The following is a 23,597-nucleotide window of genomic DNA, read 5'->3' on the forward strand; positions in this document are numbered from 1 at the left end:
TGAGTCAGCTCTCACGTGCATTACGTCATGGTCCCTCACCGCATCCAGTCGACCTCCACTTTTGACGAATCCAGTTTGGTTTCGCATTCTTCCTCGCTGCTGAATGGCCAATGGCCCCTTCCACGGCCCCACCTGCGCTGGCCCGACAGCCGGGACACATTCCTGTCGTCGTCATCGTGAAATCATCCATCGCCCAGAACATGCCCAGGTCGCGTATCCCGCGTATACTCGATACGTTCTGTCATACCGCCCGATCTATCTTACAGTATTCAGCCGCTTCAGATATGCGATAGAAAACCAGGGAAGTCTCACTCACCACTGAGAATTCTAGTGATTTCACTCGGTGCAGCCTCACATCTTTCCGATCGACCAAGCGAACCAAAATATTACGCAATTTTTTTTTTTTTTTCACAGGAAGGCGAGTGGCCAATCTGCCCGAGCAGCGTCCAGTCTCCGCTTCTGCCATACATAGTCCTGATTGGATCAAGACGATACCGGGAGCCCACCAGCTCTCCAGGTTGGTTCGAGATGGACATTCGCCCCCATCCCTGTTGATTCCCACCCCCCTTCGTGGATGCGAGGGAAGGACTTTTCGCAACTGAGGTCCATGGTTTCGTGATCGCAAGCGTGATCGGTAGCCATGGCAAATTCTATGAGAGAGTTGAAAAAGTCAGTGTATCAAACGCGACCAAAGGAGTCAACAGTCTCCCCTGAAGCAGAAGTCCCACCCTGGATCCAGGCCGACTCCCGCCCTTTGTGTAGACGTTCGAGGCCACCCCGAGTAGCATGGGAGCCAACCACAACGCCAGGTCAACCCCCTCCCGCCCCGAATATCATTTCATCGGTTTGCCATTTTATTGATTTTTCTGGCCTTCCCTGATACGAATGCGACCAACGCTCTCGGCCGTCCCTGGCCAGTTACATCGGCCTTACCAGCTATCAGTACCCTGTCGCGTGGGCTGTGAACGTACCGAGCGAGTGCACTCCGTCTGTTACTTCTGTACTGTCACGGCTGTAACGGTACCACCTCCCCCCCCCCCCCCCCCCCCTTCGATTATTTCAGCCAGACGCGGACTGCACTTACTTAATGTTTTCCCTCCCCTAAAATTGTCGTCATCTCCCTTTCCTCTACGTCACTTTTTTTCCTCTTCTCCATTCTCATCTTTCGCTACAAGCCACGGGATAGCCTCTGTAGTTGCGCGTTCGCCACGCTCTCTTTTGACTTCGGTGATGTCTGCCGCAGTCGCTCCTAGTGTGTCGACTCTCTCGAACACCTTGACCTCGATGGACTCCAAAAAGATTGCCCACAAAGAAGGTTCGTGCGTCAGGAATGCCTCGTGATCCCGTTCGACCCTCTGTTGCCCTACCAGCATCTATCTATCTGGCCTTCTTTCCCTTTTCCTATTATTCCTCTCCCCTCCCCTCTCCCTTTGCTGCAATTCCTCCGTATAGGGTCGCGGTCGCATGATAAACGCGAAAAAAAGAAGAAGGGAATTTGTGTTCTCTCCCTATCGGAAAATTCAGTGGCGGTGATTGATTATACATCCATCTCTTCTTCGCTGGTTATCCTTTTCCCCCCCCCTTTCGGCTTGGTAATACGCCACCTGGGGGTGCCGATACTTTTAACTCAAGCCCCTCTGCCCGTTGGGATGATCTCACAACTGGCGTCATCGACCTCCTCCCACCACTACCACTTCCCCAGGCCCTCCACCTCCACAATGAAGGGCCCTCGTTCTCGTCCTGCCGGTACCTTTGCGCTGTCGCTGTCGCATCGTCTTCTGATTCTTGGGAATTGCTAACTCAACCCGACAGACTCGCGGGCCGTCCCTTCAGACAATAAGGACCAAAGGTCGGTTGTAGAGGCGCCCACCTCGCTGGCGCCGCCGCCTCGCCCTGCTGGTACCACCGCCAGCGATACCCCTGACTACTTCAATTCCGTCCATAACCCCTTCTCACTCGAGCCCAACCCCTTCGAGCAGTCTTTCGGTACCGGGAACTCAGGCGAGACCCCCGGAAAATCGCTCCTGCCGCCCGTCGCGTCCCTCACCTCTCCTGCCCTGCCTGGGCCGTCCTCCGCTGGCGGCTACAACTGGTCCAACTCCCTGCGCTCAGGGCCTCTCAGCCCGGCAATGCTTCCTGGCCCAACCGGATCTAATGAGTATTTCGACAGCATTGGTCGAGGCTTCCCGACCCCGAACGAGTCCTCGCTCCGTACCGGCCTGACCCCGGGTGGTGGTGGCTCCATGTTCCCGGCTCCGAGCCCGAACTCTCAAGCTTTGCTGCAACAACTCCAAAGCGGCGGTGCCACCCCGTCCACCATCGAATTTCACCGCACCGCTCTGGCCGCCAAGAAGAACAGTGGGAGCGGTCCTACCTCGAATGCGACCGAACAAGTACAGAACGCGCCCAACACAACCATGGATGCAAAGGTCCAGCACACGGCTGCTGACTTCACTCAACACGACGCCACCGATGCCGCCAACGGTCTGTTCATGCTGGCCAAGGGTGGTCAGGCGAACAATATGCAGATGAACCAGGCCGCGGCCATGCAGAACGAATCCCGCGCGGCGGCTGCGCGGCGCGTGTCGCAAAATACGAACGGCACCAGTGGCCGTGAGATGAGCGGTGATGGATCAGAGCAGGAGCTCTCGAAGCCCGCTGCCAAGGGTAAAGGCAAGAAGAATGCGCCCAAAGCCAATGCTGCTGCCAACAACCGACGCAAGGCGGATGATGCTGGCAAGGGTTCCAATAAGAAGATGAAGACGATGGAGTCGCCGTCGGATGATTCGGATGATGAAGAGTTGAGGAACGCCAACCTCGACCCGAAGAAGATGACCGACGAGGAGAAGCGACGCAACTTCCTGGAGCGGAATCGGTATGTCTCGTAGCCTTCCTGTTAATTATTTTACATGGCCCATATCTAACGTGATGGCAGTGTCGCGGCTCTGAAGTGTCGTCAACGGAAGAAGCAATGGCTTGCCAACCTTCAGGCCAAGGTCGAGCTCTTCACGACGGAAAATGATGCGCTAACCGCCACAGTGACCCAGCTCCGCGAGGAGATTGTCAACCTTAAGACGCTCCTGCTGGCTCACAAGGACTGTCCCGTCTCCCAAGCCCAAGGCCTAGGCCCTCTCATGATGAATGGCATGTCTACTGGATTCGACCCTCACGGCTACGGCATGGGTCAGATGGGTATGCCGCCAGGTGCGCCGATCCCTACCCAGGGCATGCGCCGGGCGTGAATGTGAACGAAACCTCAATTTTCAAAACGTCACTTCTCATTCTGGAGCCGGTTATAAACTATTTTCTTGCTCCACCGCATAGCAGGGGGATGTGATGATCCTTTCCTTAGACTCGGCGGTTGCTTTTCTCTTCGGGGGGAAACTATTCCCGTTTTCCTTCTCCCCCAAACATCTCTTTTTTTCCGGCTATGGCTGTGGCTATGGCTATGGCTATGGCTCCGCCGAACCTTTGGCATGGGCAGGTGTTAATGATTCACACGACTCAAAAATTGGACGGGCTGATTTCGGTGGTCTGGAATGGAAACGAATGAATCTCGTTATCGTCTTTGGAGGGCGCGTCAATTTCGGCGTCTTTGACATTCTTATGGCTGCTTCCAGGTTGTTTCTGCTTTTCCATGGCTCATGTTTACTCTTCCTTCTTTATCGCCCCCCCCTTCCCACGTTGTTCCCACGTTGTATTTTTTACTCCCTCCTCCCATTTCCCCTTTCTAATTTTCTCGTTCTTTTGACGGCCTCAAGAGAACTTTTTTTTCTTTTCTTTTTTTCGCTTGTCTAATACTTGACGGACCCGCAGGTGCATGTTTTTTGATCCGGGTTGCTTTTGTGTTGAGATACATGATTTCAGGGCGGCGTAAGAGGTGGCTTTGTGTTTTCTGTCTGTTTTGTCTGTCTGACTAGTTTCCTTACACAGGATACTTGAGCAATCGACCTGAATTGTCGGCTCTGTATTGGATATTCCTTTTGTAGTAGTTTATTTAAGGCTGAAGATTTATAGTGGGTGAAAGTGATAAGCTTGATAAGAGCCCCGACGCGCCCCTGCCAAACAACCCAAACATCGCAAACACGAACCCACGCGCTCAACGCATAACCTTCATCTCAAGGATGGCCTACAATCCTCCGAATCAATTCCAATTGCACGACCTTTCCGAGCCTGATACACCAGTGTAGCCGGATTTGAGCGGGGTGCAATCATTTGAAACCTCAGCCCGACCGCATCTCGTTGCCCAAGACTCTCTAGAACCCAACGTCCATCACCACTCCGCAATCAAGCCAAACCCGCACCTCACGCCCCAAACACCACCGACATTGCCCAATCGGCGGGGGAAGGGCAGGATCATGTCGGCTTCCACCCGCCCAGCCACACGCCCGCGCCGCATCGACGACGCCCTCTCCCAACTAGTCGACTCGCTGACCCCCGCGCTCCCGCTCTCCGCCATCCCCCAAGACCACGATTACTCTGACGACGAAGAAGCCCTCGCCGCTGCTGAGGAAGACCGCCACCATGCCCAGCTCGACCGCGTCTGGCGCATCATCGACGCGCACTCCGCCAACGCCGCAGGCCCGGGCTCTCCGGCCGGCCGGCGCGGCAGCTTCGTCGGCGAGAGCGTCAACAACGCGCCAGATCTGATCAAGCGTAAGCTACGGCGTGAGAACGCCAGTCCGGACAAGGTGGTGCGGTTCTCGAACCTGTATACGCGCCTGCTCACGCAGCCCGTGCTCTCACAGAAATGGGGTATCTTGTACCTGCTCTACAAGCTGGGCGAGACCGGAGCCGGGGTCGAGGACGGCGAGCCCGTCGAGCGCAGCCGTAGTCCACTCATGGACGACGGTAACCTGCACAATATGCTTGGTCGGCGTGCGGGGCGGCCGCGCCGTGGGACGATCGTTGAGTCGGAGGACGATGAAGGTCCTGCCGTGAGCTCGTCTGCGTCGCAGCAGCCGCGTATGTCGCGCGAACTGAAGGCAGAGCGCCCGAGTTCGCTGCGCAGGGATTGGGAGGGGTCTACGGAGCGGGCAAGCGCGAGCCGGGCTAGTCACCACGAGGCCCGGGATGAGGGCGAAGATATAGCGTCGCCGACTGAGACGCCCGGCAGCGCTGCTCGCTCGGCGGAACTTGTTGAGTATAGGCTTTTGCGGGATCTCCCGTTTAATTTGCAGGGATTGTCGTCGACAAATTTGCAGTTCCAGTCGTCGTCAGTGTTGAAGTTGCCGCCGAATCTGCCAGCGCCGATTGTCTCGCTCCTGAATGCCCTGGCAGAGCCGTGTTTGCTTTATAAGGAGCTTGCTGGGTTTGTGGAGGGAGTAGAGGGAGGACTGGTGAGTCAGAGTTTGAGGGCTGCCATTGCGAATGAGTTGCGCTCGTATTTGGCCTTGGTTGCGACGCTGGAGGCGGAGATTCGGCAGGCCTTGGCTGCCATTGGGGATGCGAGTGGGATGAACGGTGTGAGGAAGGGTGGTGTTACGTTGAAGAGGTGTGTGGTGTGGACGAGAGATGCGACAATGGCACTTAGGTTGATGAGTCTGATTGTTGAGGAAGCTCGAGGTTGGTTGCGCCGAGAACGCTTCTAATCTTTGCTTTTGCCTGAAGATACTGATATCAGAGACAGAGAAAAAGGGAGGGCAATTAGTTTCCTTGATTCACGGCTTCTCATCGTCCCATGGTGATCCGTTCGTCGGCGCCTTTGCGGAGAAGCTTCTTGTCCATGTTACCCGTCCATTTTACGACATGCTCCGATTATGGATCTACGACGGCGAGCTGTCGGATCCGTATAAGGAGTTCTTCGTTGCAGAGCCAGATCACCGGACCAGCACCGACCCCCGGCGTATTGCGACGAGCGTCTGGGAAGACAAGTATAAACTGGACGACGACATGGTGCCTTCAATTATCACCCAGGACTTTGCCAAAAAGGTCTTTTTGATCGGAAAGTCTCTGAATTTCATTCGATATGGCTGCGGGGATGCTGCATGGGTGGAAGCTTATTCTAAGGAAGCGTCGAAAGAGCTGCGATATGGCGACACAGCTACACTGGAGACGTCTATTGACGAAGCCTATAAGACTACAATGGCGCGACTGATCTATCTTATGGACGACAAGTTCAAGCTTTTCGACCACCTACGGGCTTTGAAGAAGTACCTCTTGCTGGGACAAGGTGATTTCATCGCTCTACTCATGGAGTCGCTGGCTTCGAACCTGGACCGCCCCGCAAACTCACAGTACCGCCATACCCTCACGGCGCAGTTGGAACATGCCATCCGCGCTTCCAACGCGCAATATGACTCGCCAGACGTGCTCCGCCGGCTGGACGCACGTATGCTCGAGCTCAGCCACGGCGAGATTGGCTGGGACTGCTTCACTCTGGAGTACAAGATCGACGCCCCCGTTGACGTGGTCATCACTCCCTGGGGGTCAACACAATACCTGAAGGTATTCAACTTCCTCTGGCGCGTGAAGCGCGTCGAGTTCGCCCTAAGCAGCACCTGGCGCCGTTGCATGACCGGCGCACGAGGCGTGCTGGGCAGCGTGGACGACAAGGTAGGGCCAGACTGGAAGCGGGCGCGCTGCGTCATCGCCGAAATGATTCACTTCGTCTGCCAGCTACAGTACTACATCCTCTTCGAGGTGATCGAGTCCAGCTGGGACCAGCTGCAGGCCGCAGTCTCGAAACCGGGTTGCACGCTCGACGACCTCATCGAAGCACACACCAACTACCTCAACTCAATCACTCACAAGGGCCTGCTGGGCTCGACCTCGACCTCTCGATATGGCGTTTCTACCTCCGCCTCCGCCAAGCAGCCTGAGGAAAGTTTCCTCAGCCAGCTTCACCAGATCCTCAAGATCATGCTCGCGTACAAAGATGCCGTGGACGGCTTGTACTCTTTTTCCGTTGCAGAATTCACCCGTCGCCAGGAACTGAGTGCAAAGATCGAGACGCGCACCGCACAGGGCCGCTGGGGCGTCACGGATCGTGACATGCAGCCGCGCCGCGCGAATAGCCGCCCCGGCGCATCAATAGCGTCGACACCGGATGTCCGGCCCGCCAGCGCTGGACCCGACAGCATCGACACCCCATTTTCGCTCTCGGCGCAGGACCTGGCCGCGGACGACAACATGCTGGCGTCGCTGCGGGTACGACTCCGTGATCTTTCTGCCGAGTTCCGGTCCCGCTTGAATATCCTCCTGGGCGATCTGGCCTACCAGCCTGACGTGGACATGCGCTTCCTCGGCGTCGTGATGAACTTCAACGATGTTTACGAGCCTGCCCGGCGCCGACGGGCGACGGGGCCTAGCTCGCGGGATAAAGAAAAGGAGAAGGAGAAGGAACGGGCGAAGCGCAAGGCTGCTGCTGCTGCTGCTGCTGGCACTGCTGGCTCGGGTACGGAATCGAATATATCTCGAGAGATGCGGCAAGAGCGAAACACTGGTGGTCCCGAGCTTGGGAATGGTAATGGGAATACCTCCGCAACATAGCTACTGCATATTATTACTATTCCAATGAAGCAGTGATTGTAATCATCACCATTACGCGAGACGAATCTATGATTCACTTTCTTTCTTTTTCTCTGTGAAAGGCAGGATATATCTATACATACAATGTAAAGAGTTCTTTCTATAATGGTCCAAGCTAAGCTTATCACGGACTTGCCGCCCTCACGTGGACCGGCAGAAAAAAAAAGTTGATTCCGCCCTCGACAAGCCCAGCAACAGCGATAGGCCTGGGTGAACTTTGGTAGGACACACGAAACAAGCCACTCTCACAATTGGATCTCTCGGTCTGTGTGCCTCAATCGAACATACCTGCTGCAATATCACTCCAACAATCTGCTGCAGCAACAATGGCCAAAGACAAGTCCCAAGAAGGGACGCAAGCCAAGAAGATGGGCGAGAAGCTGAAACACGCCAAAGACACTGCTGAAGAGGACATGAGCGCCGAGACACAAAAATCCACCTACACCGAAAAGACCAACAAGTCTGAAACCAAGGACAAGAAGAAGCGCAAGAAGTCGTCCAACGAGACCGATGGCGATGTGTCTATCAAGAAGAAGCGACGACACAGCACGGAAAACGATAATCAGGATAAAGAGGAGGACAAGCCTAAGAAGAAGAAGAAGAGGGTTTCCTTCGGACCTGACACGAAAACCAAAGACGCAGACAGCGACAGCGACAGTCCCGCCGACGATGAGCACGATGACGACGATAGCTCCGAGACAGTGACGGGCACCGATTCCGAAGCCAAAGAAGCCGAAGAAGCCGAGAACAAGTTAATCGAGGAGATGAAGAAGCGCAAGCGCGAGAAGAAGAAGGCGCGCAAGGAGGGGACGAAGTCTGGGTCTACGTCCACGGCCACATCATCAGCTGCAGAGATCCACGAGACGCCTATCCTGTCCTATCTGAGCTGGTACTATCGTGACCGCGCGTCGTGGAAGTTCCAAAAGAATCGCGAGACCAACCTTTTCAAACACCTCTACTCGGCCGAGCATGTCCCCGCGCCTTACAACCTGCCGCTCCTGACGTACCTGCAGGGTCTGAAGGGCGACGCCGCAAAGGCTCGGCTTAGGCAGGGCGCGGTGCAGATCCTCAAGGGCGACGCCGACGACGCGGGCGTTGAGTACCAGCAGGCTGTGAATGCGTTCCGGACATCGTTGCTCGGCGGTGGTGATGAGCTGAACGTCGCTGGCGCCGTGGACGGCTTAGATGCCGAGGCGGACAAGCGTCTCCGGAAGAGGCAGAGGGCGGAGCTGGTTTTCTTCGCTGTCACAGGAGAGGTGTTTGATCGGGAGGAGGTTGTTCGCAAGCAGAAGGAGGCTGCGAAGGCGGAGGCGCAGAAGCAGAAGAAGAGGAAGAATCGGACTGTTGTTGTTGATATCTCCAGCAGTGAGAGCGACGGCGACGAGGATAAGCCTGCGAAGGCTAAGAAGAGTGTTGCTGCGACAGAAAGCAGCGATGACTACACCAGCAGTAGTGGCAGTGATTCATCAAGCAGTGACGGTGACAGCGACAGCGGCAGTGACACTGCTCCTGCTGCGAAGAAACGCGCACCGAAGAAGTCTGCACCGGCTCCTCTGAAGGAGGAGCCTGCTGCAACCGTGCCTAGCAAGAACAAGAAAAAGCAAAAGCGCAAGATGCGGACTGCGCAGATTGATATCTCGAGTAGCAGCGAAAGTGATAGTGATTAGGGGCTGAGTGGATTTCGACTGGAAATTGGGGTCTGCATGGGTTCTTTTTTTGGTGTTTTTATTAAACTTGCATATTCTATACCATGATGATATATCATACCAAGTGTTTATATGAGAATTGGTATATGATGATAGTCTTATCGGTGATTATCTATTGGTATTAAAACTCAAGTCGCCCTGGCTGTGCTACCTAATCTGCCTGTATTAAGTTGGAACAGCGAGTATCGATAGGCCTGGTCATAATTTTGGTGTAAATGCCGAGTTGAGATAACATTGATGCAATTACATGGAAGGATATATAGGTGAAATTGGATCTTTTCTCACCCGCCGTGGCGATTGTAAGCTAGCCATAGAGAGCTCTATGAAATCACATCTTATTTGGACATTCCATACTTCGATATTTGATGTTGCTTGGTCATATCGAGTTACATACAAAATCTCTGTGGCCGAATGCTCTCAGCAGGGCTAAACAGCGGACGAAGGCGGTGAGCGGTGCTGAAGCTCAAGCTGAAGCTTAGGCACCGTTGGCACGCGTCACTGCCAATCCCACCTCCCATCCACCTGCCAACCTCCGTCTCTCCCCTCAATCCTGACATTTGACCATTCTCCTATAAAAGAGTTCAGAAACCGCCATCATGTCTGGTATGCAGCCCCGAAAATGCCGATGCTGGCCGGCACCCAAGTCCCCCAAGACCTCCACCCCGACTCCGACTAACGTCCATCTTCTCCACACTAGGAAGCGCAGGCTACGACAGACATATCACTATCTTCTCCGACCAGGGTCGTCTGTACCAAGTCGGTACGTACTTCGCGTCCCCCACTGAATGCCCGGCCACCGTGGCTGCTTACTGACTGCTGATCAACGCTCGCATTGTCATGACCGCTGATCAACCATCTCCATTCTCCAGAATATGCGTTCAAGGCCATCACCTCTGCAAACATCACCTCTATCGGCGTGAGGGGGAAGGACTGTGCTATTGTCGTCTCCCAGAAGAAAGTGGCTGTAAGCATGATGCCTGAAACGACCTTTTTGGCTGCGCCGGAGACTGACCCGCTTTGCTTCTAGGACAAACTAATCGACCCGTCCTCCGTCTCACATGTCTTCAAGATCTCGCCCTCCGTGGGTTGTGTGATGACCGGCTCGATAGCAGATGCCCGCGCCTCCGTCGACCGAGCCCGCGGAGAGGCTGCTGAGTTCCGCTACAAGTTCGGATATGAGATGCCCTGCGATGTACTGGCGAAGCGATTGGCAAATATCAACCAGGTCTACACACAACGAGTAAGTACCCTAGACGTCACTGGTACTCCAAATCATATGGCCTTTCCGTAGGCTCACTGTCCAATCTCTCTAGGCCTACATGCGACCACTCGGTGTGGCCATGACCCTGATCTCCGTCGATGACGAGAATGGTCCGCAGCTCTACAAGTGCGACCCGGCTGGCTACTATGTCGGGTACAAGGCGACATCCTCTGGCCCCAAGCAGCAGGAGGCGCAGAACTACCTGGAGAAGAAGCTGAAGAACAAGGATGCGGCGCCCGGCAGCTGGGAGGAAGTTGTGGAGCTGGGCATTACGGCCCTGAGCAATGTGCTGAGTGTCGACTTCAAGAAACACGAGCTGGAGGTTGGCATTGTGGGTGGCCCGCAATCAGACGGCAAGGAGGGTACTACTACAGGGTTCCGGGCTCTGACAGAGGAGGAGATTGATGAACGGCTGCAGGCCATAGCCGAGAAGGACTAGGCGGACCGTGTGCAGAATTGGCGGATGGACCGATGAAGGAAACGAAGGCAAGAGACAGAGAGATCGGCCAAATAGGTCCGGGCCGTGTATGCTGCTCCGGTGATATTTTTTCTATTATTTTATGTGCTCTAGAGAGAAAGATTCATGGACGATCTGTGCATGACCACTTCATTGGCCCATGTCGCCTTTACTTTTCTTCCTCTTCCTGCAAGGCTTCAAGTTTCGGCCGTGTTTCACACGCACAACGGCCGAGGACCTGCCAACCTGCTCTGCCGCACGACTGCACCGCTGCACTGCTGCACTGAGGGACCGCTCCCTTTGCGCCAGGCGGGCCCTTCGTAATGGTCGGCCCCGGCAGATTGGGGATCACCTCAGCAGCATTCAGCAGAACCTACGAAGTGGGGCACTGTTCTTTGCCACCATCAGTCTGGAGACCGAGACCCGGACAGCGCGAGATGGATCACTCTCGGCTGCTCGTCCCTTCGGACCATGAAAGTATACAGGACCACAGGGCCACAGGACCACAGGACCACAGGACCACAGGACCACAGGACTACGACGAACATGCAGGCAAGGGACGACGATGTGCGTACGCTTCAGCTCTTGTGTGCCAGCGCCACAAGGTGCCACCTGTGGCTCAGCACCTGGTGGCTGAGGCCTCTGAGGGTTCATCGTTTGCATTGCACGAACTAGTCGCACTATCGATCACTTCGTTTGCGAGCTGAGGCATTGACCGGCCAAACAGCGACTAGCCCCCCTTGAACCTGACTCGAATGAACCTATGGCCCTTTGAAACCACCCGCCAATCTTTCCCCTCTGATGCTCGGCCCTGGTCGGGGCGGCGCGCTGTTCATCTGGCCATTGTTATTTTTACCTTCTGCGCTTCGATCCGCTCGGGGGACGCGCCACACTGAGCCCAGCCCGATCTCGCCTATCATGCAGGTCCCCTCTGGATTCTCTGGATTCTGGATTCTGGAGTGGATGTGACAGGGGTCCCACGAGCCGTGAGGCGATGGTACCCCCGGCTCGTCCGTTCCTGTCAAAGTTCAAAGTTCTCTCGTCTCCACCGACTCTTGAGGAGTTCGCACGGTGCGCTCCAATCACCCGTCCCAAGAGCCATCTCGTCCTTCCGGCCGCTGAAGAAGGCCGAGTTGGCCGCACAGGAACCTAATCTCTGGTCGCGGCTGCTGCTCCACCTCGTCATAGCGCCCCATTTCAGAACTGCCGCGCCCCGCTCCAAACACCTACACGGACGGACTGGCCAACTAACTATTTGACACTATCCAGTAGGAATCTGAGCTGGTCGTGTACGAGTATGTACCCTGCCGACGTGCACCGACCGATCGGACTAACTGCCTCCCTCCCCCCAAACCCACAGACCGTCCATGCTCCACTCGCTTCTGATCCCTTCCCTTGGGAGGAACAAGGATGTGCCCGGACGCAGTAGTAGTCGTCCTCTTGATGCCGGTCCTGCCGTTGTGACGGTTGCTCGGAATCTATCGTTGTGGCTTGATCCATCCTCGCATTTCGTCCCAGCTGTGCTCGACTCCTCGGCGTTCCTGATCGTGGTTCTCCACCGTCTATTGGTGCAGCCCAGCCATGCACCGTCGATGATCCTCCTGACGTTCGTCTCCGCTGTCACGGGCTGATAATTCCTGTGATTTTATTTTGTGCATTTTATTTGAATTTTATTTCGAAGTCTTTAATTTTTATATTATCATTGTTCTTTTATTTTATTTTATTTTTCCCTCACCCCAAAAACCCTGGCTCTTACTTCTCTGGGAGATCGCCCTATTCCAGAAGCGTTTGGTTGTCATGTATGGGGTAATGAGGGAGACTCGAAGTTCGGTGTTTCCCTCGCTCTGAGTCCAGATTATAAAGATCTCAGCATCGTCGTCTCTTCCGTTCTCCCGGGACCGTTGACAGCACGCCCGTTGAACGCTTTTCTTCTCATGCCTATCCACTGGGCTTGAACATTTCTTTCTTTAATTGGTCTCCGTTGATGTTATTGCGACGACGTTCCCTTTCCGTCCTTCTCTCTCTTCTCCTCTATCTTCTACTCTTCTAATAATAACGTGCAACACGCTCAACGATCACTTCCTGTTCTCAATGGCGGACGGACGTAAGCATTGCTCACCTCGAACCACCCCGCTTGATCGATGCCGTCGCTCAAATACTGATTATCCACCGGAGCAACTACAGTCAACCAGGCCCGCGCTGTGCGAGTGGCCGAGCTCATCAATGATTACCGGACTCTGTTGCTGCACATCTCCCACCAACAAGTCGACGCAATCCCCGAGGACTACTACGAAGAAGGCTTCGTGGTGCTTCGAGAATGCCACGCCGCCGCCCAACGCCTCCTCAGCGCCAACTATCAGCCATGCCCAGTGACCGGACGGGGGAATGCGGAGACCGAGAAAGCAGAGCTACAACGGTATACATACCTTTCCATCCTGTGACCTTGGAGTCAATCGCTCCCGTGAGCCCATTTCTGATCATTTCTGGGGATTCTGGTTTACAGAGTCATCATCGACAGCAGCACGCGCCGATTCCAAGCACACAAGATCTACCTCCGGGCCGCCGCCGCACGGCGATGGGCAATGACCCGGACGAACATCCTTCGCGGCCAACGGCCCACCCCCGCGCACGCAGCAGCTCTGAAAGGTGTCCACGCTACGCTACAGCAGGAGTTGGCTCGCGTCACCGACCAGCACGTTGTCGCTGACCTGCGAGCCGCTGACTTGCGAGCAGGTCATTGGCTTGACGACGATCCGTCCTTGGATACGATGCGGCGCTGGATCCAAGGGCGGTAATGGTCATGCACATGACCTCACGACACCGACCTTGATGCACGGCCGGTATTATTTGTTGGTGTTCCCACTAATTCCCGAGCGTCTGCGATGGCTCGTTGGTATCCGGGAACGTCTGATCTCTTCTTTTGTAATGGAGGGTGTCTACGTGGGATGCGCAGGTGGGCGGACCTTTTGTTTTTTTTTTTTTGGTTTTTACTTCTTTGCCTTGGCGGGTACAGCGCAGGTCGCGATCTGGCCGGGGAGGACACAGGAGAGACGGAGAGAAAGACTGAAAAAAAGCAAGGCTGGGTTTTTTGTTGAGCTTGTTGAGCATGGCGACGATATCCCCTCTTGTCTTGCTTATGGATTGGATTCATTTGATTGGGTGGTTTTGAATTTCTCTGCATTGTTTTACCTTGGCTTGTTGCGGCGTTCGGGCTGTTGTATGTGGGTGGGTAGACTAGAGACTGCGTTGCATCATCCCTCCCGGGGAGGACATTCCCAATACATGGCTATGGCTAATTTCCACACCTTACAACGGATACTATGGAGATATGGGGTCATTCTCCTCTTGACCACGGGATCTTCAGGCCCAGAGCGGGGGCTTTTCGTCGTCGGAGCCAGGAATGTAGTCTAGAAATGGGGAACGAGCCCCGATGGAGGCGGCTAGTCTGTCACTCTGACAATCCCTGTTGCGCGAGGGTTTTGCCCAGTTACTCATCTCGTAACCCATACGAGATACCGAAGTCGGGACGCTCGCAAATCAGTGGCGGTTGGGAGAACGTCAGGGCCGTCTGTTTCAACCCTGGTTGATGGCGATGGGGCACTTCGCACAGACCGGAACCAGACACCTGGGTCGCGAGGCAGACATGCCAGCTGAGAGAGGAGTCAAGAGGAGAAAGAGGGAAGGGAGAAAGAGGATCAGGGACCACACCGGGTCCGCGGTTTGACGTACCGCCACTAGTGAATGGGGGACTGCGGACTCCTCCATGCCTAAGGTATCCAGTCAGAAGGACCGGAGAGCTGATGAACCGACGGTGCCATGCCATGCATGGCACTGCTTTCGGTAGCTCCTCGGTCCCAGGATATGGGATCGACTGCATGGACCAGCGCCAAGGGGATTCGACGGAGTGGGGAACTGCCAGAGAGAGAGGGGGGGGGGGGGGAGGCGACAGGATGGAACTCCAGAGTGGCGGATATATAAAACGGTTTGGCGCGACCCTCAATCTGGACAGCGAATCGCTATGTGTTGTGCGAGGGATTGGAGAAGACGGGCTTAGATCTGGAGTGGATCCCGGGCTAAGATGTTAGTACGCCCAGCGCTATGCCAATCGGCGTTGAGATCGGCTGTCGGTCGGCCTCGAGTTCAGCTGGTGTTGGTTGCTGGCGGTCCCCTTTGGGTGTCCTGGTTTTCCAGGAACAAAAAGGTCTGCTTCCTCCTACTCCACTTAACCTTATAATGATACGGTGGGTACTCATAATTATTGCCCGGAGTGATTCCAGGCCTGTAATGGCCTGCTCGTCGCTTTTCGATGGGGTCCGTTTCAGCTGGAACCAGCAGTGTGGCCGTGGGGTTTTCTGGGTTCGGCGCGTCTCAACAGTGCCCACGATGTCCCGTACGTAGGAGTGCCTCATTGGGAAGTACTTGTCCACTTTCACTTTCACTTTCACTTTCACTTTCTCCTCCTACTGGTTTCGGGTCATGAACAGCCATGTGTCGAGTTCCCTCGCGTGTCTCCCCGATCAATTGATCTTTTTCAGCGTCCCACGGCCCGCCCGGCCTGGCTCCACTACGCGTGGCATCATATGGGTCTTTGCAATCCAGAAAGCTTCTAGCCTCTAATCCACAAATTAGCGTGCTGAGTTTCATTTTTCATTTTCATTTTGCATAATTCATGCATCGGGCCCTGAGCTCGAGGATCTAGCTCCACCCAGGGGAGCTGTGGTAGTACAGTACTTTGGTGCGAAGGCACAACCTGAGATGTGGGCAAGTTTTATTTCGTAACGTGATGTGTAACTGTATGGAGAGTGATGCATGAGACCGGCCTTGCGAGAGATCTAGTAGACCCCATTTTGGATAGCCTCTGCTTTGATGTAAAGTCTTGTCTTGTCTAGTAGAAAAGAAAAGAACACCATCGGTTTGCCTCTCGATGAAAACCCACTCCCCTTTTCCAACTCGGATTCCAATAACCCGTGCTTTCGACATGGCCCACCGGCAAGATCATACCAACTACGAGGGCCTCCGCATATCCTCAAGCTTCCAGCTTTTCATACTATGGTCATTTGTCGGGTGGGGGTATGATGGCGAGCGATATGTTGATTCGAGGCAATCCACACATCCAGGTTATATGTCCCGTGTTCTCAATGGTCATTCTAAATCTATCAAGCGACAGATGTATATAGTTATGATAGCTCTCATGACCTCAATCTCATCCTATTCACAGCCGATGGTGACCGAACCCCTCCCGCATCCGATTTGGTAATCGAGGTTACCACCGGTGATGAGGCCTCGTTACTGGCTTTTTCAGGCAGTAAGAGGGGGAATTTGCTTTACCAAAGGACTAATCCTACTCGAGGACATGTTGCAGGATCTGCTGGCAACATGTCTGATCTCTCAGGTCACACGGAGACCCTGCGCAGGTGAAGATGTCACGCTGCATGCTTCCATGAGTTTGTGTGATCGCCTATAAGAAGGGAATTCCGGGCTCATGGTCAGACCCGCTCGCAAGTTCGTTTTGATCGTGGCTAAGCCGGGCACGTTTCGCTTTGTTTGTGGATCGCTAAAGATCACCGTATACCTTCTACGTGACACCGCCACGGCAATCCCGGGACTCCAGCCACACCGGGCGCACCGGACGCACAGCCACCGCGCACTGGCCAATGTCGTCGTGTTGTTATTTATAAACTGGCAGGTACATTGGCCCGCTACCATTTAGGCGGCGATATTAGGTACCCTCTCATCCCTCTATTTATCAGATTGAGGGTCTCTTGGTGCGTCTTTCACAACGTTGGAGCCCAGTTCCTGAATCATCTTTGATAGTGGCTGTTCGACATCAGCTCATCGTCTCGCTCACCGCGTTTGTGGTGTTTGTGGCTTTCCTCGTGCAATATTTATCCTTCACTTGTACGACCCCTCCTGCACCAGCCATGTCGTCTGGGATGAAATCAGTCGTTTACTTCGTCAACTGGGTACGTTCCTGTTTTGTCTTCCATCCACATTCTCTTGATTACATGCATACGGCCTAAGTTGCCCCCCGCATGCTGCGCGGATGGCCGCCCATTGACCGTTCAAATGTTGACCCCGCGTCGTCGCAGGCCATTTATGGGCGCAACTACAACCCACAAGATTTGCCCGCGGAGAAGCTGACGCATGTCCTCTACGCATTTGCTAATATCCACCCCGAGACTGGTGAGGTGTAAGATACCCCTCGCAAAGCTTGTGCTGCTGGACAGTGAATTGATACCGTACTGGCAGATATTTGACCGACAGTTGGTCTGATGTCGAGAAGCACTACACGGGTGACTCGTGGAATGAAACCGGAAGCAATGTCTACGGTTGTGTCAAGCAGCTGTTCCTGCTCAAGAAGCAAAATCGCAAACTGAAGACACTGATTTCTATCGGTGGCTGGACTTATTCAGCCAATTTTGCTGGGCCTGCGAGCAGTGAGGCCGGGCGGGCGACATTTGCGGAGTCGGCTACTCGACTTGTTCTCGATCTCGGACTTGATGGTGCGTTTCATATCTGTTTGGACGGCAAGGTCGAGGCCATGGTTAATTGATATTCGCAGGCATTGATATTGACTGGGAGTACCCTCAAGGTAGATACCATCCCTCCCAAGTATTGACTGTTTCACCTTGAGCAAGAACGGACGTCTGACGCGACATGCAGATGAGAACCAGGCCCAGCATTTGGTTGAGCTGCTGCGTGCGTGCCGCGAAGTATGGCCTCATACACCCTCTCTCCGCCTCTCGATGGAACCAGCTCCGGTACTGACAGGACTCAAAGAGCCTAGATAGAGCGGCTGGCCCGAGCCGTAAATTCTACCTTTCAATTGCTTGCCCTGCAGGCCCAGGCAACTTCACAAAGCTTAAGCTGCCCGAGATGACACCTCTCCTGGATTTCTACAACCTGATGGCGTACGACTATGCCGGCAGTTGGGACAGCACCGCTGGCCACCAGGCCAACATCTTCCCATCGAACCCGAACCCGACCTCAACGCCGTTCTCGACCGTTGCCGCCTTGAACCACTACATCAATGTCAGCGGTGTGCCTCCCGAGAAGATGGTCCTAGGCATGCCGCTGTACGGACGTGCGTTTGAGAACACCGATGGCCCTGGCAAACCATACAGCGGCGTTGGCCAGGGTAGCTGGGAGAACGGGGTCTGGGACTACAAGGCACTACCGCGCCCCGGTGCCACAGAGCATATGGATACGGAAGCGGACGCGTCGTGGAGCTACGATAATGGCTCGCGCACACTGATTTCGTACGACAACGTCGAGATGAGCCAAAGAAAGGCTGCTTTCGTTAAGGAGCGCGGGCTGGGTGGAGGTATGTGGTGGGAGAGTAGCGGTGACAAGGGAGGCAAGGACGGCAATGCAGCAGATGGCAGTCTGATCGGCACCTTTGTGGACGGCATCGGTGGCGTCAACGCACTGGAGCAGGCGGACAACGCTATTGACTATCCCGAGAGCAAGTACGATAACCTGCGGGCGGGATTTCCTGAACAGTAGATGGGTTATCGATGTATGAAGCCGGGTGTGATGCTCGAATGAGGTCCGGACCGTGGATTGTCGGTTCACAGCCTTTCGTTACCTTTCCGCAGCGCACGCATGCAGCCTATCGTTTACAGTTTACAACGGGCAATTGAAATTGGCAAGAAGCCGAATTTGGGTAATTTCTTTTTGTATTCATAGCAGTCCAGGTTCCAACGTAGGTGCCCGTCAACCATAACATCCATCGTGAGACCCCCATTACTCGCATCCTAGCCTAGTGTAACCCATGCCCGAACTCGATGACAGAAATCCCCCGGTCAGACGCAGTCCATTTACTTGGACTCGTCGAAGACGTAGGTGAGGTGGCACTTGCCGCAGTACTGACGGTTGTGCATGGCAGCCATGAAGATACCGGCACCGCACTAAAGGAAAAGGATTAGTCACTGCCATGAAATATTCGACAGATTGTCCGCATATCACATACCTCGGGGGCGGGGCACTCGCGGCGCAGACGCTCGATCTTGCCGTCACCGTCGACCTTGTAGTACTTCAGGATGGCGAGCTTGGTCTTCTTGTGCTTGTGCTTGATCTTCTTGGGGGTGGTGTAAACCTTCTTCTTGCGCTTCTTGCCACCACCACGCAGGCGGAGCACGAGGTGAAGGGTCGACTCCTTCTGGATGTTGTAGTCCGAAAGAGTGCGGCCGTCCTCGAGCTGCTTGCCAGCGAAGATCAGACGCTGCTGGTCAGGGGGAATACCCTCCTTGTCTGTGCCGGGAAATCATCGTTAGTCTCGCTTGGCGATATGTTGGTTTTCGGGGAGAGAGATGTTCATACCCTGGATCTTGGACTTGACATTGTCGATGGTGTCGGAGGACTCCACCTCAAGGGTGATAGTCTTACCCGTAAGGGTCTTGACGAAGATCTGCATCTTGATGAAGGCCTGATGGTGGGATGTTAGCAGCTGATGTGGGATTTTTCAGTGTGCGCGCGCGACAAGAGTGCGCGAGGTCAAGTGCGCGCATGATGCTTGCATCTTAACCTGCAGTCTCAGGCGTTGAAGCGCATCAATATAGGGACGTTAGACTCACCTCGACAAGTTGTCTTCCTCAACCTTACAAGAGTAAAAGAAAATCAGTGTGTGTGGAACTCGGCTGGTGGTTAAAATCGTTGTGCGGTCACGTGGATTCCACTGATACCAGTTTGAGACTAGCGTAGGGATATGAGGATTAAATATAAGCCGAGACCCGGACCCGTCAGGACTGAATCTATAATCACATGATCTTGAATAGCTGAATGTCGGGGCCTTGCTGCCTGAGGCCACATATGACATCGTTCGCATCACAAGTAACAACCGCGATCAGAACCTACGATCCAGTCGAGATTGGCTGTGTACTATTGCCGAATAAGGGATATCTCCATGGCGACTATACTAGGAGGGCGCACCCCCTACCCAGGGAGGAAGCGATGCCTAATCTCCTCACAGGACGATTGCGAACCCTTGCAGGGTAGGAGAGCAGGGAGATGAAGGAAGTCAGGGACCTCGAACAAAAGAGGATGTCTGCGAGGCCTGGATCTCCAGTATGAAATAGCATGATCGTTCAAAGTGGGCAGAAGTGGGCCCATCCGTCGTCACAGCCGTGCAGCGCTGGTTTCCCAGACGCCCGGCACGGCGCGTTGCCATGCCAACCTGCGGCTTGTTGATGGGAACCGTGGGTGCACTTGATAGATCGCCAATGCGCTCGGTGGCCCGCTTCAAGGCCCGGACCTTCACACTTATTGAGTTTCTTCCGCTCTTCTCTTCAATCCTCCAAGTTCAGAATCCTGAACCTGTTGCGACTGCCATTACTACAGTACTGCTATAGCAGGGCGCTGGTGACTTTGAGAACGATCCAATCTACAAACCCCACAGAAAACATACTCTATTGACAGCTGAAACCCTCGATTTGAGGCTCTAGCGTCGTCGCTTTCCTTTCGTCTTTTTCGTTTTAATTGTTGCGTTTTTTGGTCAGGCTCACAGACTGACACCGTGACAGGGCCGTGATCACCGAGAGGCTGGATAGCCATGATTTCCGCCAACTCGACGTCGCTACGTCCCGGTCACCACCGCCGTCAACTCTCGACTCCAGCACCCTTCGACGCTGCAATCGCACCTCAAGCTATGTCTGCAGGCCAACCTCGCCGAACACATCGTCGAGGACAGACAATGGACTACGGCTCGTACGGTCAACAGATCCCCGCAGTTGACCTGCGACATGCGTCGAAGACGGTTCCAGAGCTTCGAGATTTCTTTAACGCAAAATCAGCAGGTTTCTTTCAACAGGCAGGGGCTGCTCAGCAGTTTCCCGACTATCTCCAACAAGCAGAGCAATCTTTTATCCCGTCTGGATTGCCTGCGCAAGAACCTTATCAATATCAGTCATCGCCAATGTGGAGCCAAGAGGAGTTGCACGGACTATACTCGGCATCTACTGCCACGACTTCGCTTGCGACAAAGATTGCCCCCCCTCTTTCAAGATCCGCTAGTGAAAGCTCCGACAAGAACGCTTCATTGAAAAACGCTCTCCACCGTATGCGCCAGGAGCGCAATCTGTCGATGATGCAGAGAGAGCAGGTCACCGGATACCCTCGAGCGATGCAACCACTCTCTGTTCAACCAGAGGCTATTTCTCCCAAGATGAACCCATACATTTCGTGTAAGATGAGATGCCTTATGCTGCACCATTCTAATAACCAACTGACGTTGTGCGACAGACACTTCTCCCCTTACCCCCGAGTCTACCCCGATGAAGGCTTCCTTTGATTTTACCATGTACAGCAATGACCAAACCCCCACAAAGTCCCAGAGCTTTTCAATTCCCCGTACCCCAGCCAGCTCCGAAATGCAGAGGGCTCAGTCTCTGCAGGGAATCTCTTTGGCTAGTCCGGTGCAACTTAAGCACCAAATGCCTTCCCCCGCTGAATCCCCCTCTGCCTCATTTGCCGAATTGGCCGCAATGCCCTCTCCCCGCTCCTGTGGTCTATCTGATATCCCCGAAACACCTTCCACTGGTGATCGCCACCAGCGTGCAGATTCAATCGAGTCCTCCCTTATGAGGTCCGGGTCTGATCTGGATGCCGAACCCGTTGCAGAATTCGACCTGGATGCTCGAGTCAAAGCGTCTGTTCGAGAGACCGGTGTCTCTAATGATGAGATCAATAAGTATATCTCCGGCCCCGATCCTAAGGACGGCAAGTGGGTGTGCTTGTGGCATGATTGTGAGAACTGTCGCTTCGGTCGCAAGGAGAATATCAAATCCCACGTGCAGACCCATCTGGATGATCGCCCCTACAAGTGCGACGTTTGTGATAAGAAGTTTGTTCGAGGGCACGACCTCAAGCGCCACCTGAAAACCCATACCGGCAAGAAGCCGTTTGCCTGCCGCTGTGGCGCCAGTTTTGCCCGACAAGACGCCCTGACCCGCCATCGTCAGCGCGATATGTGCGTTGGAGGCTACAATGGCCACACCCTGAAGACCACCCGGCGTGGCCGCCCGCCCAAGAAGAACCGCCCAGATATCGAAACCCGTCAGACCAAATCCACCCGTACCCGTCAACGCGTGGCCGATAAGCCCCAGTCGATCACACCCATCAAGGCAGAGGGCGCTCATCTCCAACAGACCCCTGTCTTCGGGTCGCCCAATTATGCCCCGTCTAACAGCATGTCGTCGTTCACGCCACCTACTTCTCCCGGTGGAAGCCTCAGTGACGTCTCATCCCCTCTCCCAGGTGGCAGCTCGTTCGCCTCTCAATTCGACGATGACATGCTGCCGCCTCTGTCGCCGCCCCAGATGGCCCACGCCCGATACGAGCAAGCCATTGCTCAATTCAACCCAAATATGGTTGGAGACCATGCTACCCACGAGTATCTTTACAGTGACACTGCCCTATCTCCTTCTCACGACATGTCCTCGCCTCATACCGCACCTACGCTCGCCGAGTCCTCTGTGGGCTCGGAGATTGATCTTTTCATGACCCAGGATCCTTCGGAGCAAGTGCAGGAGGAGTTCCGCCATATTACCAGCCAGGCTTTGTCAAGCTTTTCCAACACCTACTCCTATGTCGATACGTCCGATTTTCCCACCTCGTCGTTCTATACCGATATGCCAGAGAAGACCTTCCCTGGCCTTAACCCCCTGGACGACCCTTACGCGGATCAAATCGACTCGCTCTCCAACGAGTTCCTGGTTGACCCATGAGCGGGAGCACCGATATTTCACTGCGGCCTTAAAAATCTGTCTTCCACCATGATGACATACACGATGTTATTTGCCTTTTTCTCTTCTTTCCGGCCTGACGCAATTTCGCGATGACACGATACGAGCCTGTACAATCTGACGATGCACGACAAAACACGGGGAGTTCTTCTTTCGGCATGACCGTCCACTCGGTTTTTTTTTTCGCCGGATGCCGCTGGGTAATTGGTGTTTTCCTTCTGCACATTCAGACTTTAGCGCACATGACAACGATCCTTCTGACGAGGGTTTCGGGGATTATTTGGTTCAACTTGGGGACCTTGGGAGTTCTGGCTCTTGCTTTTCTGTCCCCCATTTGCTTGCATATTTGCCCCCAATTTTGTATTTTCTTTTCCATTTCCCATTGCGACTTTCTCAACATGATTCTTTGAAATCCATGGGATATGGAAGAGTGTTTTCTTTTTTTCATTCTCCTCATCGGCGACTTTTACCACCTGTGGGATTGCTGGGATTTCGAGATTGCCTTGGTGGCGCGCGTTGTTCTCTTTCCCTCTCCCTTAATTTTCTGTCCTTTTCAACATTCGTTGTGTACTTCATGGGTTCTCAATGGAAATTTCTGTAGCTAACTTTGTGTGGGTAGACTATCCTGGTGTACTTTTATCTGCAGTAGCGAAGCGTGATTGATAGCCTGTATTCTAAGAGTTTATCTTGCCTGCCGAGAGATCTGCCGCCAAATGCAATATCCTACTTCCACATCCATTCTTCACGTATACCTCACCGCAAATAGCGTAGCACCTATTATTCCCCTCGTTCCCTGCCTGGGCTGGTTCATGTTCTGTGAGGCCAAAGGGGTCAGGTACTGTGCGCATCACATCAGAGTACCAGGGCCGAAGTTCAGGCTCTGCCAACTAGCTAGATTGGAA

At 54.2% G+C, this 23,597-nt stretch overlaps 8 protein-coding genes across 8 annotated transcripts; all 8 read left to right on the top strand.

Annotated features, from left to right (window-relative positions):
- Window positions 1-1,718: 1,718 nt before the first annotated feature.
- On the top strand, window positions 1,719-3,242 carry atfA (bZIP transcription factor atfA; the record flags this gene model as incomplete). Its single annotated transcript, XM_056682399.1, has 3 exons — window positions 1,719-1,746; window positions 1,813-2,875; window positions 2,936-3,242. The coding sequence occupies 3 exons, from the start codon at window positions 1,719-1,721 to the stop codon at window positions 3,240-3,242; spliced, it is 1,398 nt and encodes a 465-aa protein (XP_056546005.1).
- A 1,116-nt stretch (window positions 3,243-4,358) lies between these two features.
- Window positions 4,359-7,491, top strand: N7482_000275 (tubulin gamma complex associated family protein; the record flags this gene model as incomplete). Its single annotated transcript, XM_056682400.1, has 2 exons — window positions 4,359-5,565; window positions 5,630-7,491. 2 exons carry the CDS (start codon window positions 4,359-4,361, stop codon window positions 7,489-7,491), a joined length of 3,069 nt encoding a protein of 1,022 aa, XP_056546006.1.
- Window positions 7,492-7,856: 365 nt separating this feature from the next.
- Window positions 7,857-9,197, top strand: N7482_000276 (WKF domain-containing protein; the record flags this gene model as incomplete). Its single annotated transcript, XM_056682401.1, has 1 exon — window positions 7,857-9,197. The coding sequence occupies one exon, from the start codon at window positions 7,857-7,859 to the stop codon at window positions 9,195-9,197; it is 1,341 nt and encodes a 446-aa protein (XP_056546007.1).
- Window positions 9,198-9,832: 635 nt separating this feature from the next.
- Window positions 9,833-10,936, top strand: prs2 (proteasome core particle subunit alpha 1; the record flags this gene model as incomplete). Its single annotated transcript, XM_056682402.1, has 5 exons — window positions 9,833-9,839; window positions 9,934-9,996; window positions 10,106-10,200; window positions 10,264-10,476; window positions 10,550-10,936. The coding sequence occupies 5 exons, from the start codon at window positions 9,833-9,835 to the stop codon at window positions 10,934-10,936; spliced, it is 765 nt and encodes a 254-aa protein (XP_056546008.1).
- A 1,385-nt stretch (window positions 10,937-12,321) lies between these two features.
- On the top strand, window positions 12,322-12,585 carry N7482_000278 (uncharacterized protein; the record flags this gene model as incomplete). The annotated part of the gene is made up of 1 exon (XM_056682403.1): window positions 12,322-12,585. The coding sequence occupies one exon, from the start codon at window positions 12,322-12,324 to the stop codon at window positions 12,583-12,585; it is 264 nt and encodes an 87-aa protein (XP_056546009.1).
- A 460-nt stretch (window positions 12,586-13,045) lies between these two features.
- N7482_000279 (uncharacterized protein) lies at window positions 13,046-13,749 on the top strand (the record flags this gene model as incomplete). The annotated part of the gene is made up of 3 exons (XM_056682404.1): window positions 13,046-13,058; window positions 13,139-13,370; window positions 13,458-13,749. The coding sequence occupies 3 exons, from the start codon at window positions 13,046-13,048 to the stop codon at window positions 13,747-13,749; spliced, it is 537 nt and encodes a 178-aa protein (XP_056546010.1).
- A 3,237-nt stretch (window positions 13,750-16,986) lies between these two features.
- On the top strand, window positions 16,987-18,460 carry N7482_000280 (glycoside hydrolase family 18 protein; the record flags this gene model as incomplete). The annotated part of the gene is made up of 5 exons (XM_056682405.1): window positions 16,987-17,144; window positions 17,204-17,457; window positions 17,517-17,546; window positions 17,618-17,667; window positions 17,726-18,460. 5 exons carry the CDS (start codon window positions 16,987-16,989, stop codon window positions 18,458-18,460), a joined length of 1,227 nt encoding a protein of 408 aa, XP_056546011.1.
- A 2,044-nt stretch (window positions 18,461-20,504) lies between these two features.
- On the top strand, window positions 20,505-22,677 carry ace2 (putative C2H2 transcription factor (Swi5); the record flags this gene model as incomplete). Its single annotated transcript, XM_056682406.1, has 2 exons — window positions 20,505-21,135; window positions 21,194-22,677. The coding sequence occupies 2 exons, from the start codon at window positions 20,505-20,507 to the stop codon at window positions 22,675-22,677; spliced, it is 2,115 nt and encodes a 704-aa protein (XP_056546012.1).
- Between the last annotated feature and the right edge of the window lie 920 nt (window positions 22,678-23,597).

Source organism: Penicillium canariense (assembly GCF_028826845.1).
Source record: "Penicillium canariense strain IBT 26290 chromosome Unknown utg000001l_segment0_segment0, whole genome shotgun sequence".
Taxonomy (NCBI): domain Eukaryota; kingdom Fungi; phylum Ascomycota; class Eurotiomycetes; order Eurotiales; family Aspergillaceae; genus Penicillium; species Penicillium canariense.